At 38.1% G+C, this 19369-nt stretch overlaps 1 protein-coding gene, 1 non-coding gene and 1 pseudogene across 2 annotated transcripts in view; 1 reads left to right on the forward strand and 2 right to left on the reverse strand.

Moving 5' to 3' along the window:
• The window catches only part of CCDC39 (coiled-coil domain 39 molecular ruler complex subunit), a 40764-nt gene that overhangs the window by 2185 nt on the left and 19210 nt on the right, over positions 1–19369 (reverse strand). Inside the window, exons 10-17 of the mRNA XM_081813283.1 lie at positions 15545–15682; positions 13164–13372; positions 10220–10343; positions 3133–3292; positions 2593–2699; positions 1733–1873; positions 1407–1586; positions 1186–1271 (exon numbers count right to left, since the gene is read on the reverse strand). Of these exons, the coding sequence (XP_081669409.1) occupies positions 1186–1271; positions 1407–1586; positions 1733–1873; positions 2593–2699; positions 3133–3292; positions 10220–10343; positions 13164–13372; positions 15545–15682 (1145 nt within the window). The remainder of the gene's footprint in view (positions 1–1185; positions 1272–1406; positions 1587–1732; positions 1874–2592; positions 2700–3132; positions 3293–10219; positions 10344–13163; positions 13373–15544; positions 15683–19369) is intronic.
• LOC115940227 (U6 spliceosomal RNA) lies at positions 4065–4166 on the forward strand. The gene has a single exon (XR_004075017.1). It is a non-coding gene; the product is annotated as a U6 spliceosomal RNA (small nuclear RNA).
• Positions 6304–8496, reverse strand: LOC102730219 (E3 ubiquitin-protein ligase makorin-1 pseudogene; annotated as a pseudogene).

The raw sequence follows: 19369 nt of genomic DNA on the forward strand, positions 1-19369 counted from the left end.
AACTGAGCCACCCAGGCGCCCAGTGGTGGGGTCATTTGAAAAGCATAACTAGCTATACAATTCTGAAATGCTAAGACTTAAAATACGGAAATACAGCGATGTTTTATCAGGTGACTCCTTACCATGTTTATGTAGAAACAGTTTTGTTCTACTTAAACACTATCTTTTAGGATGTCCCTTTTATTTTCTGAAAGCTCTCTGTGGACAAGTGAAAAATAAATGGCTATTGAACATAGGAGATTGGGAATTTTAAAATTAAGATCATTAATAATTTTTATTTTGTCAGCAAAGCACAAAACTGTTGATTAAACATCAATCTACCTGATAGAATTCCAGATAAAACAAGTGCAGAAGCAAAGAATAATTTCCTTTTTAGCAAAATAAAGCAGCAAAAATGAAATAAAATTCTGACTACTTAAAACTTCATAATGTGGTTTTAATCATAAAAATCATATGTCTGGGGACGCCTGGGTGGCTCAGTCGGTTAAGCGTCTGCCTTCAGCTCAGGTCATGATCCCAGGGTCCTGGGATCGAATCCCACATCGGGCTCCCTGCTCCGCGGGGAGCCTGCTTCTCCCTCTGCCTCTCTCTCTCTCTCTCTCTATCTCTCATGAATAAATAAATAAAATCTTTAAAAAAAAAAATCATATGTCTGTACATCTAAGTTGCCTTTTTATGGTTTAAAAAACTCTCCCCAGAGGCGCCTGGGTGGCTCAGTCAGTTAAGCAGCTGCCTTCCGCTCAGGTCATGATCCTGGAGTCCCAGGATTGAGCCCCGCATCGGGCTCCCTGCTCAGTGGGGAGTCTGCTTGTGCCTCTCCCTCTGCTCCTCACCCCGCTCATACTCCCTCCCTCTCTCTCTCTCTCAAATAAATAAAATCTTAAAAAAAAAAAAAATCTCCCCATACTCAGGGTTAACCATGCAAGACGTAACCTCCAAAATTTCACCCTGCTTTATCCTACTGAAAGCTGGAAGTCACAAAACACTCATGTCCTCGTAGAAACTGACATCAGACAGATCAGAGGGAAAGTCTTGCTCTGCTGGCTGTTACCTGCATACATGACACTAACATAGAAAGGTGGGTAAGGAGGATAAGGAGAGCACTGGCACTGGCAGATCCAGTGGCTGTAGCGGTATTTGCATAGAACAGAGAGTTAATGAGATGATTTTTAACCTTCCACTTACCTTGTTGGTAACAGTGAAGTCTGTGAAGCAGATCTAGAACTCTGGCGACTGCCTTTTGTACCAGCTGTAGGTAGTTCTAAACCATTCTGGAAGAATATTCAATAGCAATCATTAGTACCACTGCATTTTAGAATATTTTGAATTAGACTTTATGATAAAGGCCATAAATTTATTTCATTAAGTGTTTAAAAAATATTTTAGCTAGAAGGTACTGTTATTACCTGTTGAAAGTATGTTTGAAGGATAATACGGATCTCAGCATTTTCTTCTGTGACATCAACTAGCATTTCATCAATGATCTTGTGGAAATGTTTCACTTCACGAAGTTTGATATCTTTTTCTTCTAGTGTTTCATCTTTTGTGTCTTTCAAAAGTCGGATTTCCTTGGTGAGTTTTGCACACTGTTGTTGGTCAATAGTAGTCAGTTATTATTTAAAACTATTTCCCAGAACTTAGTATTTTTTTATGGATGGAGGATTTGGAGTTACCATTTGGAACTCCAAAATATGTAAATATGACAGGTCAGTTTTTAAAAAGACAGCAGTACCTGTTTAATTACTCTCTCTAATTTTGGCTTCTGCTCCTCAGTTTCTCTATTTAGTTGAGATGAATAAGCCTGCTTCTCTGATAATTTTTCTTTGACATTATTTGTTAAATGTTCTATAACTTCTAAAGTATTTTCCATGCTCTGCAGAAAATAAAGCGTTAACATACTTACTGGTTAGAATCAAAAACCTAAAACTTGCCATTTTTTCAAGTTATTTTTTTAATTCATTTATTTTTGTATACAACATACATTATATTGGTAGATAACAAGTATAATGGTTCCTGGATTAAGTTTTGTATATAATTCCACTGGAAAGTATTTTTATGGTACTTGGAAAAATAAGTCAAACAGTGACTATTAAAAGCATGCGATTTTCAAAGATTCAAAATTCATACCATTGGTTCCTTCAAACATTAGCAAAAAAAAAAAAAAAAATCTAAATTTTTATATAGAGCTTGCTTACCAAGCACATTTTTTCTCTTTCAGTGATGTGGTTTAGTAACTACTTTCTACTAGATTATTTTTATCTTTCAAATTTTAAGGAGCAAGGTGATCTTTAAAGAATTAAATGAAATAAAAGTTCATTAAATAAAAGTTAGTGGATAGATGTAATTAGCTGGCTATGATTCATCACCTAATTAACAAGTCATTATCAGCAGTCCATCCTGTGTTTAGTACTATGATTTTAACTAATTTATTTAATACTTTGGTCACTTTTTTTTCTCATTTTAATTAAATGAGACTTTTACTATCTACTTTAAAAAATTATCTTCTTTGTACAAGATAACAAGACAGTAGACATAATAATAATGATAGTTAACTTTTACTAAGGGCTTATTGCTAAAGCCTGTAGAATTTACCTGGATATCTTCCTGTAGTTCCCTTATTTGTCTTTGTTTGTATCTGTATTTTTCATCAATAGCTCTTTTTTGTTCTTCTAGTTGGATTTTTTGTTCATACTCTTCACCTAAAATTAGAGAATTCTTAGTTTAAATTTTTAACATGTTATGTAGAAAGCAAGCTTCAAGTCTTACATATATTAAACTTCTAACATTTTTTGTTACAGAAGGTTAAATTCCTTGTATCTGCTTGTTGAAAAACAGTATGAGCATGTAATGTGGTAGCCATTCTTGTTTTGTCAACATAGAGCAACCAATGTGCTGCTATTTTCTTCACATTTGAAATTAATTCCCAGAGAAGTGATATGCAATACTGCTAGAACTAATAATGGAAATAACAACTTAGTCCTTATTTTAAAGGGGGCGGGTAGATGATTTTCTGACTCAATCAAACATGGTACATTTTTGTTTTCCATGTCTCACAATGTTCCTCTTTAAAAATAAGTAACTACAGCTTTAATTGCATATATTCATAAAAAAATTTTAATAACTCCTACATACTAGATGGAGTCACTTTTTTAAAAGATTGTTTGTAATTGTTGTTGCAACTTCTCAGCACTTGCAAGGTGTTTTCTAGAGCATAGATTTCTTTTTCAGCTTTGTTGATCTTAGCATCCAAACTGTCACCTTCCCTTTGAAGTTCTTCTTTTTCTTGAGCAGCCTATGAAATACAGAATAGAAGTGACTGCACATATGGTTAGCGCTGTGAATTATGTAAGACTGATGAATCGCAGACCTGTACCTCTGAAACAAATATTACATTATATGTAAAAAAAAAAAAAAAAAAAAAAAAAGATAGTAGGAAGGGAAAAATGAAGGGAGAAAATCGGAGGGGGAGACGAACCATGAGAGACTATGGACTCAGAAACAAACTGAGGGTTCTAGAGGGGAGAGGGGTAGGAGATGGGTTAGCCTGGTGATGGGTATTAAAGAGGGCACGTATTGAATGGAGCCCTCCCTGGGTGTTACACGCAAACAATGAATCATGGAACACTACAGCAAAAACTAGTGATGTAATGTATGGTGATTAACATAACATAATAAAAATTTTTTAAAAAACGAATTTAACTAATTTAAAAAAAAAAAAAAGTGACTGCACAAAAGTATCAGGAGAAAATGTCTGTTTCCAGGGCAGGAAATAGTTTACTCACAACAATACCAATTTACTTTGGGGCCTACATGCAGAATTAAGCATTTATTTCTTGCACTAAATAGAAGGCGGCTTCAAGCTAGATCTATTCCATAAGGAGAATACATGTTTCTGGCCTGAAAGAGACTTAGGAACACTTTCTCATTTTAAGTCTTAGGAATAAAAGGAGGTAAGCAATGTAAACCTAGGAAAGTAAATGAATATTATTTCCAACCCAGTTATATTGTTATTAGAACTAGGATTTCAACGTTTTTGAACAGTTAAGTAATATTAAAATTAGAATACTCACTTGAGTAGCATATACTAAAATCAGAACAAATAGAAAAAATTAGTTTGGCGCCTGCACAAGAATAACATGCAAATTTGTGAAGCACTCTGTATTTTTAAAAGGAGAAACACTGCATGATTCCACTTAAATGAGATGCCTGTAATAGTCAAATTCACAGACGGAAGATAGCATGGTGGTTGCCCGGGGCTGAGGAGAGGGAAAAATGGGGACTCAGTGTTTAACAGGTAGAGAGTTTCAGTTTTGGAAGATGAAAAAGTTCTGTGGATGGATGTTGGTGTTGGTTGCACAACAGTGGGGATGTACTTAATACCACAGAACTGTACACTTAAAAATTGTTAAAATGGCCAATTTTATGTGTATTTTGCCATGTTTAAAAAATTTTTTTTTAATTAGAGAAAGATAAATGTGGCTGGAAAAAGATGCAGTCTATAAATTGCTGAAAACCAAAAAGTCTCAGTAGTAGGCATACTCAGTGACTTTTTCCAGCTTAACTCTGTCACTGGGCTAGGCTCTCTAGAGTTGTATCCAAAAAGTTCCAAAGAACTTCTCCAATTAAATGTTGACAGGGATAACATGAATACATATTTAAAAGTGCCAAAACCCATTTTTAATCAAAATCAAATAATTTAATTTGTTAATTTATTCAATCCCTAGGTGTGGCATGTATTTAAACCAGAATGTGGCCATTTGAAGTTTTATTGGTAATTCTTTATCTCTTAACATTTTCACTGGTATTTATTATGCTTCAAAATATGTTAACACATATTTTTATAGTAAATAGTACATAATAAAAAAATACAGTTAACAAAAAAAAATTTCTTAGATAAATTATAATCTAATTCCAGTTTAGTTGAGTCTAGAATTGGCAACCTTTTCATTCAAAAAATACTATAGTGGAAGAGACCTAGAATGAATCAAAACAGCTAGATTTTAATTGTGGATTTCCTACGAATGAGGTAACATTAAATAATTCATTTTCCTTCTCCGAGTTCAGTTTATTTGTCAAACAAAGGGGCTGACTTTGTACATTTATATATATTTCTTGATCTAATTCCATATGTACCTTAAACTAAAAACTTTTATGACCCTATCTGGTTCTAAATCAGACATTATAGAATGTATACCTTTTATCCTAGATTAGAAAGCTTATATTAGAAACAAATTTTTATTTATACCTTTCTGTCAACATTTAAAGCATTTTCTAGTAATTTCATTTTCTAACAGTTTCACTAAATTGTGGTCAGAACTGGACTGTAACCTTATAAAGACCACGTAAGACACATTGAGTCTAGCTACAAATAAAAAGTTTCGTTTTTACACATCTGGCACATGTGAAGTGTTAAGAGTAAAACATTTAAATATGCTGCATAATGAAAAATGGAATAATGTGGCAAGCTGCGGACCCTAGAAAGGATGGAAAGTGAAGAGTGGCATTAGGAAATTGGGAAGGTAACTGATCGCCTTGATTCATCTTACATATCCCTTATGCTGACATTTATCCAGCAACTTCACCGTAAACAGAACACACACTCTCTTTCTCATAAAATTTGCCTGTTTTCCTGAGAAGTGGATACATCATCATCATCGTCATCATCACAGCAATAACAATAATGACAGCAATTTACTGAGAGCTCATTTTGTACATTTACTGAGGGCTCATTTTGTTCCAGACACTTTTTAAGGGTTTTATATACATTTCTTTTTTTTGGGGGGGGGTATTGTTTTATTTGGGAAAAGTGCTTCTTACAAAAGGGCAGCTGCAAAATACAGAGACCTCTTCAACAATTACTTGTTTTTTCTTAGAGTGAAAGAATGGGTGGGGTCCAAGGAATGAATCAAAGCAGTAGATGGACAAATGAGGAGCATCTCCAAGTTACTTTAGGAACTAGAGCAACAAAACTCAAAGCTAAAGTTTCCAATCTTCTTCTAACAACTTAACTTTAGCTCGTCTCGTGGATTACCACCCCCGCCCCCCTTTTAGTGTAAAAGCATGACTTACTCCTGCCAACCAATGACCCCAGTACAAGAAACACCTTGAACTAAGTTCTGAATCACATCTGTCTACCTGCAAAGCTCAGGGATGGTATGAGGCAAATACCCACAAAAACAAACACAAAAACCTGACAACAAAACCTCAAACGAGGACAAACATTTGTCCACAAGTGCCTGGGCTGGAGAGGCTGGGAGACCCTAAAACATTAAATACAACTGTGCATCTGAGCCCTGGTTTGTGTTAATGAATGGGACCGGCAGACAGGTGACCTCTCTGTGGCTAAGCCCATTTCTCTATTTATACAGACAGAGCTAGCACCGCTCTACCAACAGCTACCAATATCCTGCTTTGTCCTTTACAATCTATGTGCCATATGAGGCTGAAACCACTAAACCAAAGTTTTTCCACTAAGGCTAAGAACACAACATCTATGCAGGGACGAGGAGCTTCTCACACACACTCACACACACCAAGTCCATCAGCCTTCGGGAGTCCGCTTCCAGCTCGGCTGTTCACTTAGGCCACTGCATCTGTTGTACGTGTTCCTTCTCAACTTTCCTATCGTGCTAAACACAGTAAAAATCTCAACACATTCACACCTGGTTCTGGTTACCCAGTAGTATGACTTGTGCACAATTCAACAAGAGACCAAAACCACAGAACAGGTGCACAGTGGGGGTTATGGGGTAGGGAACAGATTTAAAAACAGAGATGTGCAGATTTCACCAGAAACCTCGGGTATCCACCTCGTAAGTCTGTGGCAGGCTACGTGCCACAGTGCAGATCCGTCACCCATCACCTCTATTCTTGTACCCCAAAGCAGGGCCAATGCTGTTCTTGAACCTGGGGTCCTCCGAGTACGTGTGGAGAGTCCATCAACGCTACCCTAGAATGGTGTCAATCTGGTGGAAAACAGATGATGCAACAGACCTACGCTAACTGACAGTTAAATTCATGTTACAAAAAAACTAGCTTTAAGATTTATTTTTGTAACTTTTTTTTTAAACAGAGAAAAAAACACACTCCTTGGGGAAAGGTGAGGGATTGAGACAGGCCCTGGGTAAGAAGGATCACGACAGCACCTGGAGTTGACAGGCCTGCTTAGGAGAGAAGCTCGGGCACTACCACAGCACCACAGGGGACAGCTACTGCCTGAGGCTCAGACCAGTTCACCCGCCACGCCAAGCTGCTATAGATGCAAGCCATAAAAATCTTCCAGCTCATCATGAAACAAGTCCCACTCGTCTTCAGAGTCTGTCAGGTCGTCGTCTCCACCTGCAGCCAAAAGCATAAGCAACATCTCGCCCAGCTCAAAGGTGACAACCTCCTCTTCTTCGTTGTCAAAGGGGTTGCCGTTCTCTCTTTCCTCAATGAGCTCCCAGAAGTGGTTCCTTCGTTGGGCCCGGTATCTGCTTGATGTTCCCACTTTCTGTCTCTGTGGCTCCTCTCTACGGCCATCAGGGTACGCATGCTTGTAAAAACAGTTCCCTCCAAATGGGCAGCTCCCATGTCCTTCATCAAAATACCTGCACGCCTTGTTGCTCATTGCTTCCTTGTAATCCTGAATGAGTTTCTGCTTCTCTTCTTTCTCCTCTACCCAGTACTCACTTGGAACAACAAAGTTAGATGTGATCCAGCATTCTGGGCAGGACTTTATGATCTGGCTCTCAAATTGCTTAGCACTCCTCCACTTGCGAATACACTTGAGACAGGAAGTGTGGTTGCAGTTGGAGAGAATCCCAAAGTGGCGCTCACTGGGGTTGGCTTTTTCATAGACCACCTCCATGCAGATGCCACACACCACATCCTTTCTGTGCTGGACAGCAAATGAGAGCTCCATGTCCTTCTCATGGGCCTCAATGCAAGATCTCTGGGCAGCATCCATCGGATGGAGGACCTGCAGCCCACATATGTCACAGGAGTCTCCGTGGAGATACACACAGTTCTCCCCATACCGGCACTCTCCGACCATAGAATAGGGGCAAAGCTGCCGCTTGGTTTCTGCTGCCGTTTGCTCTTTCTCCAATTCTTCCTTGGTCACTGAGCCCTGCGGGGATGCTTTAGTGCAGGAAGGGGCAGTACGGCCACAGTAGGGCTGCCCAGGAACAAACTCAATGGCATTCACCCGTCTTCTGAACCTGCTCCTACCGTTGCAAAGTTTGAGTTTCTTGACTCGGCTTCACCCGTATTCATTTCAACAACTGGTCCAACGCCTGATGGGAGACTTGAGGAAGCAGCAAGGGATGATTTTGCAGTTAGATCTGCAGCAGGCACTTCGTCCTGTTTCAAAGGCTTACTATGTTCATATCTGCAGCGGTCTCCGTAAATACAGTATCATCGCTGAAAATACTTGCACACTACACCATAAGGACTGTCAGAGAGGTCATGCGAGTAACGACAGTTATCTCCTTCTTTACAAACCCTGTGCATGAAATACCTCCAAGGTTTCCCTCCTGCTTTTGGTGTTGTTTGTCGTGGTGGGGTTCGGAGCCGACAGCCAAGAAAATTCTTGAGATGTGTTCGGTGCCAAAAAAGGTGATCTTATCAAAGCACTGGGACAAGAAGGACTCGCAGGCAGAAAAGGTTGCTGCCACATATATTTCTTCATTTACTTCTCACAACAAAGTAATAATATCCTCATTTTGCAAGTGAGGAAACTAAGCCCCCAAAATGATTAAATAACTTATTCAGGGTCACCTACGTGGTCAGTGATAGAACCAAGATATGGACAAAGGCACTCTAACATCAGAGCTTTTAGGTAACATCACATACCTTGTTGAAAGAAAAATTTAACTGGAATTGTAACATCTACCTTCTTCCAACACTGAACAGCCTAGAGCCTACCCTTCACCCCTCAGGAACCTTTAAAGCCTGAGAGGAGGAAAGTCTTGTTAGTATCAGGTCAAAGCCTGAGGTACCACAGACTGATGAAGTTACAAGAACAGTTTGAGAGCTGGGATTCATTTCTCATGTAGGTTAGGTGGAATTTCCTGAGGCGAAGTGGCAGTCAGTGTATGTGTTAGGGGCACGCTCAAAGAAGGGCTACAGAAGGAAACTTGCAAGATTAAGTATAAGTCAAAGGAAAGGGAACATCTGTCCACAGGGTCATCCTCTAAAGGTGTGTATTAGATCTTCCCACTTCCTTCAGTGTATGATAGAGGAAAAATGAGTTAAAGTTAAAATTTCCACTCCTTTGTAGTGTCTTGAGTAAGTTCCCAGACCTCTGTGTAAAGGAAATCACACCTGTTCAGTTTCTACATGGCAAAAATGAGTATGGCAGTACTCAGAAAGGGAAATGCATCTAGTTCCTGATCACTTCTCCATTTCCCCTTATGGGTTACTCGGTAAAGATAACCATGAAATGGCAGACAAATCTCAAACATTAGAACAGAGCAGATTCACCCGATCTGTCTCTCTCCCATCTAATATGAAGGCAAAGGAATAGGCCTCTTCCTCTCTGGATAGCCACCATACCAGAGCTGCACTGGTAAATTAGAGAATTAAGATTTCAAAGGTGGTGTAGCTCCAGGTGATGATCTAGGGTGTAGCCACATAAGTGGATGGCTATAGTGAAGTAAGGCCTTGAGACTGAGGTGTTGAACAGGTTATCACATGAATACTAAAGACATGCAAAGTGACAGCAGGTCTTAGGGTAAAACAGATTATGAATCTAGAATAAATGAGGGAAAATGACATGACACAAATGATAGCAAAAAAAAAAAGGTATCAAAGAACAGTCCAGACCTTTCTTTGACCTCATGCACTTGAGGTGTATAGCTTCAGGGGAGGCCTGGGTGGTTCAGTCGGTTAAGCCTCTGACTCTTGGTTTCACCTCCCGTCATGACCTCAGAGCCCAGCGTCAGCTCCGTACTCAAAACAGTCTGCCTGAGGTTCTCTCCCTCTCCCTCTGTCCCTTACCCCACTCGGGCAGTGTTGCACACGCCCACACTCTCTCAAATAAATAAATCTTTAAAAAATAATAATAGCTGCAGTACCTCCATCTAACAACTAGTGTTTCATGGCCCTGATCAAGTGCAGTAGGTACAAGAGCGCTATGAAATTTAAAGTTGCGTGGCAAAAAAAAAAATGCCATTTCGTTGTTAACAAAGAGCAAAGATACTTCACGTTATCACAACTATGAATCAATTAAGATTACCTTTATCACATAATAGGCCTGTGTTTTCTCCTCTTCTCCTTCAGGAGGCAGCATTACAACAGTAAGAATTTCATATCTATTCTTCAGCTTATCAATTTTACTTAGCCTCTCATGAAACTCAGCACTAATATGGAAAGAAAAAGAAAAACACTGAAAAACAAATGACATACATTTTTAAAGGACTACAGTGTTCTTATATGACATTTTTATTAATACTAAATTCAAACAGGTTAAATATATTCTCACTTTTCAATTTTCTAATTAGTGGGAAGCATCTCGGGTTTCACCCTATTTGAAAGCTAAGAAGTTAGGCTGCCATAGTTTCATGGAAGTTGGCAGAAGACACAAGATTCCTAGGTCAGAGAAAAAGGATTTTGTCATTCATGGTACACCAAGTAGCATGAGTCTCCTGCTTGCAGAGCTCTCAAAGTCCCATGCAAGTGAGGAGGAGCTCAAGTGGATATTACATACACCGCAGGTTTACATCACAGCTAAGGAACCTCAAGCTTAGGTAATCCAAATATCTTATAATGGGAACTAAGCAAATACATCCAATCTTTACTCCAGCAAGAGGATACCACCTCTGGCTTCTGAGGCTATTCACTATCCAAACATCATTTAAAGGTAGTTTAATGCAAATTAAAACCACAATACCATATTACCTCACAGCCTTAGGGTAGTTACTAAAAAAGAAAGAAAGAAAGAAAGAAAGAAAAGAAAGAAAGAAAGAAAGAGAAAGAAAGAAAGAAAGAAAGAAAAGAAAGAAAGAAAGAAAGAGAAAGAAAGAAAGAAAGAAAGAAAGAAAGAAAGAAAGAAAGAAAGAAAGAAAGAAAGAAAGAAAGAAAATATTGGCAGGGTGCCTCGGTCGCTTAGTCAGTTAAGCTGCTGGTTCTTGATTTCAGCTCAGATCATGATCTCAGGGTCCTGGGGGCTCTCAGTGGGGAGTCTGCCTGAGATTCTCTACCTCTTCCTCTGCCCCTCCCCACACTAGTGCACTCTCTTGATCTCTCTCTAAAATAAAAAAAATAAATAAATCTTTAAAAAAAAGTACTGGCAGGGGCGCCTGGGTGGCTCACTCAGTCAAGCACCTGCCTTCAGCTCGGGTGTTGATCTCAGGGTCCTGGGATCGAGCCCCGCATCGGGCTGCCTGCTCAGTGGGGAGTCTGCCTCTCCCTCTCACTCTGCTCCCCGCTGCTTGTGCTCACTCTATCAAATAAATAAATAAAATCTTTTTAAAAAAAAGTACTGGCCCTTTCTCACTGTATCTATCTGTATCGTATGAATAAAATCTTTTTTAAAAAAAGTACTGGCAATAATATGGAGAAATTGGAACCCTTGTGCACTATTGGTGGAACTGTAAAATGATGCAACCACTATGGAAAACAGTATTGCAGTTCATCAAAAAATTACAAATAGAACTACCATATGATACAGCAATCCCACTTCCAGTTAGATAGCCAAAAAAATCAAAAGCAGGTACTTGAAGAAATCTCTGCACCCCAATGTTCATAGCAGCATTTTATTCATAATAGCCAAGAGGTAAAGCAACCCAAACATCCATGGACAGATGAATGGATACATTAAATGTGGTATATACATGTAATGGAATATTATTCAGCCTTAAAAGGAAATTGCATCACATGCTACATAGATGAACCTGAGGACATTATGGTAAGTGGAATAAGCCAGTCACAAAAGACAAATACTGCATGATTCCGCTTACATGAAGTATCTATAGCAGTCAAATTCATACAGACAGAAAGAATGGTAGTTACCAAGGGCTGGGAGAAGGAGGAAATGGAAGGTTATAAAGACTGAAAAGGGAGACACAAAACTGTTATTTGCAATTGATGTAAATGAAATACCTAGAAATTAGAATCTACAGATCAACTGTCAGAATTAATAAAAGTTTAAGCAAAGTTAATGGATTCTTAATATATAGAAATCAACCGTATTTCTACAATGCTAGTAACAAACCAAAAATGAAATGATTTAAAGGAAATAACATTGACAGAAAGATTTTTAAAAGTAGCAGGTAGGGGCACCTATGTGGCTCAGTCCGTTGAGCATCTAACTCTTGATTTTGGCTCAGGTCATGATCTCAGGGTCCTGGGATCGAGCTCCACATCAGGCTCCCTGCTCAGTGGGAAGCCTGCTTCTCCCTCTCCCACTCCCCCCGCTTGTGTTCCCTCTCTCGCTGTCTCTCTCTCTCTGTCAAATAAATAAATAAAATCTTTTAATAAATAAATAAATAAATGCAGCCATGGCGAAGCATGTTATTGAACTCTCCCCACAAAACATACTCGAGGGCGCCTGGGTGGCTCAGTCATTAAGCGTCTGCCTTTGGCTCAGGTCATGGTCCCAGGGTGCTGGGATCGAGTCTCACATCGGGCTCCCTCCTCAGCAGGAAGCCTGCTTCTCCCTCTCCACTCCCCACTGCTTGTGTCCCCTCTCTCACTGTGTCTCTCTCTGTCAAATAAATAAATAAAATCTTTAAAAAAAAAAAAATACTCGAAAATCAGTTCCAAGGGAATTAGTGATCTCATTGCAAAAGGGATAATCTAAAGAATTAGGAGTTAGCCAAAGGAAAGAAGGAGGAAAAACCATAGGTTTATGACTAAGATATGTCCAATATATTAAAAGCCTTTTCAAATAAGTAAGAAAAAGATGATCATCCAGTCAGTTCTTCTGATACGACGCTTACATTTTTTTTTCTTTATTTGAGAGAACGAGAATGAGAGAGAGAGAGCATATGAGAGGGAGGAGGGTCAGAGGGAGAAGCAGACTCCCTGCTGAGCAGGAAGCCCGATGCGGGACTCGATCCTGGGACTCCAGGATCATGACCTGAGCCAAAGGCAGTCGCTTAACCAACTGAGCCACCCAGGCGCCCCGACGCTTACATTTTTAAAAAATTTTAGCAGTATTTTAAAACTCGAATTATTACCTTATGTTCTGCCGTTCTTGCTCAACATATCTTATTTGTGAAGCAAGCATTGTTTTGTGAACTTTAATTTCTTCAATTCGTTCTTCCATAGCTGTGTGTAATTGCTGTTTTCTTTTTTCCAGAGAAAGTACTTCTTCTGCCTTACTGTGAAGCATTTCTCTAGTACGTTTAACTTCCAGTTTTAAAAGATTGTCTTCTATCATCAAATCCTGTCAACATAACAAAATTGTCAGATACTGAAATAATTACTATTATACCCAATCCATAATATTTTCTTTTATTGCCACAGAAGTCAAACTTGAAAATATAACTTTTTCTAATTTGAGCACTGACCAAGGTAACTAGGATTAAATTTAGATTGCTCTGAGTGATGACTCTTGGTTTCTCTTCACTTTTTAAGAAAAGGATTTATTTCAAGTCTTATTATAATTCAATTTGAAATTTAAGTTTTACTAATAAAAAAAAAAAGGAAGAAGTTATTCCCAAAATTGAAACTTATAATCCAGGAATATAGTCCTATATAGTCCTGTGGATGAAAATTTTTATATTCTAAACTAAATCTCACAAAACAACATGTAAATAAATTTTTATTCTAAACAATTCAGTCATGGATAGAGTACTGACACAAGAGTACACAAATAGATCAGTTTTCAGAATAGAAAGCCCAGAAACAAACACTCCAGAACATAAGGCTTTATTATTTCAAAACATAGCTTTTCAGGTGGAGAGAAGATTAGATCCCTACATCTCAAATGTACCAAAAATAAATTCCAGATTAATGAAAAATTTAATGTAAGAGAGAAAACCAATGCAGTTACTGAAATAGTAAACATTTGTTTGATTTTTAGTATGACAAAGAAGTTTCTAAGTATAAAAATTATGCAGGGAAAAACAAATATTTGATGTTAAAAAAAGTTTTTAATGTCAAAAAACTGAATAAAAATTTAAAGATAAATGGAAAAAATATTGACAATATTTATGACAGAGTTAATAGTTTTACATATGAAGGTCTTTTGCAAAGCAATTCAAAAATACAAACCTTCTAATGGAAATATGAGCTAAGATAAAAATCTAGAAATCCAAAAAAGAAAGATTATGGAATATAACATACTAGAAAAAAATGTTTTAAACATTTTTTCGAGAGGGAGAGAGCATGCACAAGTGGCGGGGGGAGGGGACCACAGAGGGAGAGGGAGAGAAACCCAAGCAGGCTCTATGCACAGTGCGGAGCCCACACGGGGCTCAATCCACAACCCTGAGATCATGACCTGCGCAGAAAGCAAAAGTCAGACACTTAACCCACTGAGCCACCCAGGCACCCTTAAACATTTTTATTTAAACATAAATATTTTAAATTTTATGTTGAAACATGAAATGTTTTCACGTGTCACCAACTTAAAAAATATAGACTAAAACAATGAAATACAATGTTTGCCCATCAAATTCACAATTTTGTAAGTTATAATATCCAGCCTTACTGGTGGTGTGTAAAATAGAATGCTTACACACTGCTGGTGGGAGTATTAAATGAACCCTCTAGAAGAAGACAATTTGGCTTAAAAATAGTTTGGGGGCACCTGGGTGGCTCAGTTGAGCGCCCGACTCTTGGTTTCAGCTCAGGTCATGATTTCAGGGTCATGAGAGCAAGTCCTTTGTGGAGCTCCCCACTCAGCATGGAGTCTGCTTCAGAGTCTCCCTCTCTCCCTCTGCCACTCCCCCTGTTGATGCATGCTCTCTCTCTCTAAAATAAAATAAAATATTTAAAAAAAAAGAAAATAGTTTCAAGATACTGAAAATATTCATTCTTTTTGGACCATAATTATGCAATTATAAATTTTTCCTAACTCATTAAATAACTATACAGTGATATATATGCATGGTATATGGTAGTACTATTTTTTTTTTTAAGTGGGCTCCACACCCAAGGTGGGGCTCAAACTCATGACCTTGAGAACAAAAGTCGCATGCTCCACTGATTGAGCCAGCCAGACGCCCCTGATAGTACTATTTAGAATAACCAAACATTGGAAATAAACACAAAAGAAACACGAAAAACAGGAGATGGTTAAATAAATTATTAACTTGCATGCAATAAATTGTAGAAAGCCTTTAAAAATAATTTTTAAAGAATATTTAATGTTCAATATTTAATGCTTGCAAACATACATGGAAATAGAGAATATATTTAAATTTTTTAAAAAATAATATATATAAAGCCAATTTTCTTCAAAAGACTACAAGGAAATAATATAACTTTAACACCTTATCTTGTATACAGTGATTTATTTTCATCTTTATAAATTGGTATATTTTTTAAATTTTCTATAGTTAGCATTAAAATGTGGTTTTTAATATTTCATACACATATGATTTTACTGCACCTGTTTCAAAGCTTTGGTTTTATTAAGTTCTTTCTCTGATCTGTCACTGAAAAGGTTTAGTTCATTTATTTTGGTCATGAGGAACTGTTTTTCATCACAATTTTTACTGTTTGACTTCTTGATAAAATAAAGATCATTCTATAAAAAGGGAAAAGAGGTGAAATACATATTTTAAAATAACATTAAATACATAGTATTAAACATATCTTACATTAAATTATATGCTCCATTGAATATTTATAATAATTCGATTTTTAAATCTCATTCTTCGTGCTCTAATGTTTCTAATATAGTACATGGGGATATTCACATAGAAACATTTTCATTTTTATCACTTACTGATTTTTTGGATTTGGTTTAGGTTCAGTAATTCCGGTAAATATTATGTACAGTTTGACCTGAATTATTGGGGGATTGTCATTTATGGGGAGAAATATGAGGAGGAAGCCAAGCATTGGTTCAGTACACAGCTCACCTTTTTAAGTTTATTACTTGATTCAATCCACGTCACAGAAGGCAAAAACCTTCACGGTCTAAAAAAGCATAGGGTTTTCGTTCATGGTACAAGGTCTAGAATCAGATGGCCATAATTATACATTAGCCATCTGACCCTGGTGGGCAACCTACGCTTCCTTAGTTTCCTCATTTCTAAAATGGAGATGACAGTACCCACCTCTCTGAGCTGCTGTTACTGTCAAAGATATTACTGTCAAAGAGTATGTTCAACAGTGTTTGACACATAGAAGGGTCATGAATTCTTACTATTATTTAATTGCATGTATAATCACATATTGCTAGAGAGAAAAATGCTAGAAAAGATCTAAGTCCATCAGATGCATAAATGTGTCACACATACCCAGATATCAGTTTCCTAGCTTTATAACAATCTACATCTCTCCACTCACCCAGACCTCGGAACAAGGTTTGTGCTTGTAGTCCCCTCTGGGTACCTAAAGCAAAAACTTTCTAGTTTCAAGACCTAGTTCTGTTCCTCTCTCCCTCTGTCTTTTATTCTCTCTTTCTCTCTGCCTCCCTCCTATGCCTCTCTCATTGCCTGTATTTTTCTTAGGTATCAAGACCTAAGATTACAGCAAGACAGTAAGAAGAGGAATTTTTTTTTTTGTATAAAGATGTGATTTCATAAAATTAACTTTTAGAATGAAAAAATTTTAACTTAAGGTGATTTTCAACCAGAAGGAATTAGTTTCTATTATGCAAAATAGGAAATGGAATGGCATAGGAGAGGTAATGCAGAATGACTTGACAATCTCATGGTACTATTGAGAAGAGCAGACCTTCATTAGAAGGTTAACTAGCTTTAATATCTTTGAAACTTCACTTGCATTTCTTTTAATTTATTTATCTCTCTGTTAAAACCAGAGTTGGGATAGGCAAAAGTACTAGTCAACTGTATAACGGACAGAGCCCCAGAGTAGTTAAAAGGCAGAACACTAGAACCATTTCCACACAGCAAAACAGACACAATTCACACCAGGGTCAAGAAACATGCTTACATACAAATGTCACCCTCCTATCATTCTGTAGCATTAATATTCTCCTCATATTCTATGTAATTAAAACAAAATCATTTATTGAATACCTACTAAAAGCACTGTGTTAAGATACACATTGCTTCTAATTCTCCCAAATGCCGTAAAATAATATCAAATATTTTCTTTCATTTAATAGATGAGTTAACTAAGGCTCAGTTAACTAGGGCTCAGAAATTTTAAAGTAGCAATACTGAGAGGGAAGAGCAAGATGGCAGAGGAGTACCCAGGAATTCAGCTGGATAGGGATCAAACCATTCTGAACACCTACAAACTCAACAGGAGATCTAAGAAAAGAAGAGCAACAATTCTATGAACAGAAAAGCGACCACTTTCTGAAAGGTAGGACATGCGGAGAAGTGAATCCAAGGCGATATTTGGGAAGATAGACAGCCCAGGGAGGGAGCCTCCGTCAGCCACTACTGGCAAGTGATAGAGCAGCGGACACAAAATCAGAACTTTTAGAAGTTGGCTCTGCTGAGGGACGTCACTCCAGTGGCTAAGCGGGGCGTGGACCCTCGCTGGGACAGTGTGGTCTCAGGACCCTCAGGGTCACAGAAAGACCGGGGATGCCTGAGTGCGGCAGAGCTCCCAGGTACCGGAGCGGGGAAGCCGGCTGCAGAGACAGAGCCGAGGTATGGGCTCTCAGCTCGGGGTTGCCATAAACCATGATCCGCAGCACAGTTGGGGAACTGCTCCTCCAGCAGGGACCCAACAAGCGGCAGATTTGGGGAGACTCCCCTTCCTCCCCTGGGAGGAGCGGCGAGGGAGCACACCGCAGGGATCTGCTGGGTTTGGAGTCTCTAATGGGGTCGTGTGCCAGAGATGGAAACTCTCAGTCACAGGCCAGGTGAGCATGGAGTGCGGCCGGAGACCAGGGAGACGGGAGTGATTGGCTGCTTTTCTCTGGGGGCGCACTGAGGAGTGGGGCCCCGAGTTCTCCACAACTTCAGGACCAGAGACAGGGAGGCCACCATTTTCATTCTCATCCTCCAAAGCTGTACGGAAAGCTTTCAGGGAACAAAAGCTCCCAAGAGCAAACCAAGAAGATTACTTAGCCTGGCCCCTGGCAAGGGCGGGGCAATTCCACCTCGGGCAAAGACATTTGAAAACCATGGCAACAGGCCCCTCCCCCAGAAGATCAGCAAGAACATCCAGCCAAGACCAAGTATACTGATCAATGAGAACAGGAAAACTCCAGCACTAGGGGAATACAGCACATAGAATTCGTGGCTTTTTTTCCCCATTATCTTTAGTCTTTCCAAGTTAATTTTTTAATTTTCTTTATTTTTTCTTTTTCTATTTTTTTAATTTTTCTTCTTTCCTTTTTCAACCAACATATTTTATCAATTGCTTTTTTAAAATCTTTTTTAATTTTCACTTTACAAATTCTATCCATTCATTGTATTTAACCTTATTTTTTGTGTATATATATGTTTTTCTTTCTTTAAAATTTTGAGATACAGTTTCTTCTAACATACCAAAACATACCCTAAATCTAGTATATGGCTTTGTTCTAGTCTCCCATGTGATCACATTCTCTCCTTTTTTTTTCTTTTTTTAAATTTTTCTTCTTTCTTTTTCCACAAACTTATCAATTCCTTTTTTAAAATACTTTTAAATTTTCATCTTTACAGTCATATTCCATCCCTTTATCGTATTTACCCTTATTTTTGTATATATATAAGTTTTTATTTCTTTAAAATTTTGGGAGGCAGTTTCTCCTAACAGACCAAAATACACCCAAAATCTAGTGTGTGACTGTTCTATTCACCAGCCTGATCAAAAAAAAATTTTTTTTCCCTTTCTTTTCCCCCCAGTTTCAGATCTCTTCTGATTTGCTTACTGTATATTTTTCTGGGGTCATTGTTACCCTTTTAGCATTTTGTTCTCTCATTCATCTATTCTTCTCTGGACAAAATGACAAAACGGAAAAACTCACCTCAAAAAAAAAAAAAAACAAGAGACAGTACCCACTGCCAGGGACCTAATCAATACAGACATTAGTAAGATGTCGGAACCAGAGTTCAAAATGACGATTATAAAGATACTAGCTGGGCTTGAAAAAAAACATAGAAGATACTAGAGAATCCCTTTCTGGAGAAATCTAAGAACTAAAATCTAACCAAGTCAAAATCAAAAAGGCTATTAATGAGGTGCAATCAAAAATGGAGGCTCTACCTGCCAGGGTAAATGAGGCAGAAGAAAGAATTAGCGATATAGAAGACCAAATGATGGAGAATAAAGAAGCTGAGAAAATGAGAGATAAACAACT

This window comes from Leptonychotes weddellii, chromosome 1, assembly GCF_054177405.1.
Source record: "Leptonychotes weddellii isolate Sample4059 chromosome 1, ASM5417740v2, whole genome shotgun sequence".
Lineage (NCBI taxonomy): Eukaryota > Metazoa > Chordata > Mammalia > Carnivora > Phocidae > Leptonychotes > Leptonychotes weddellii.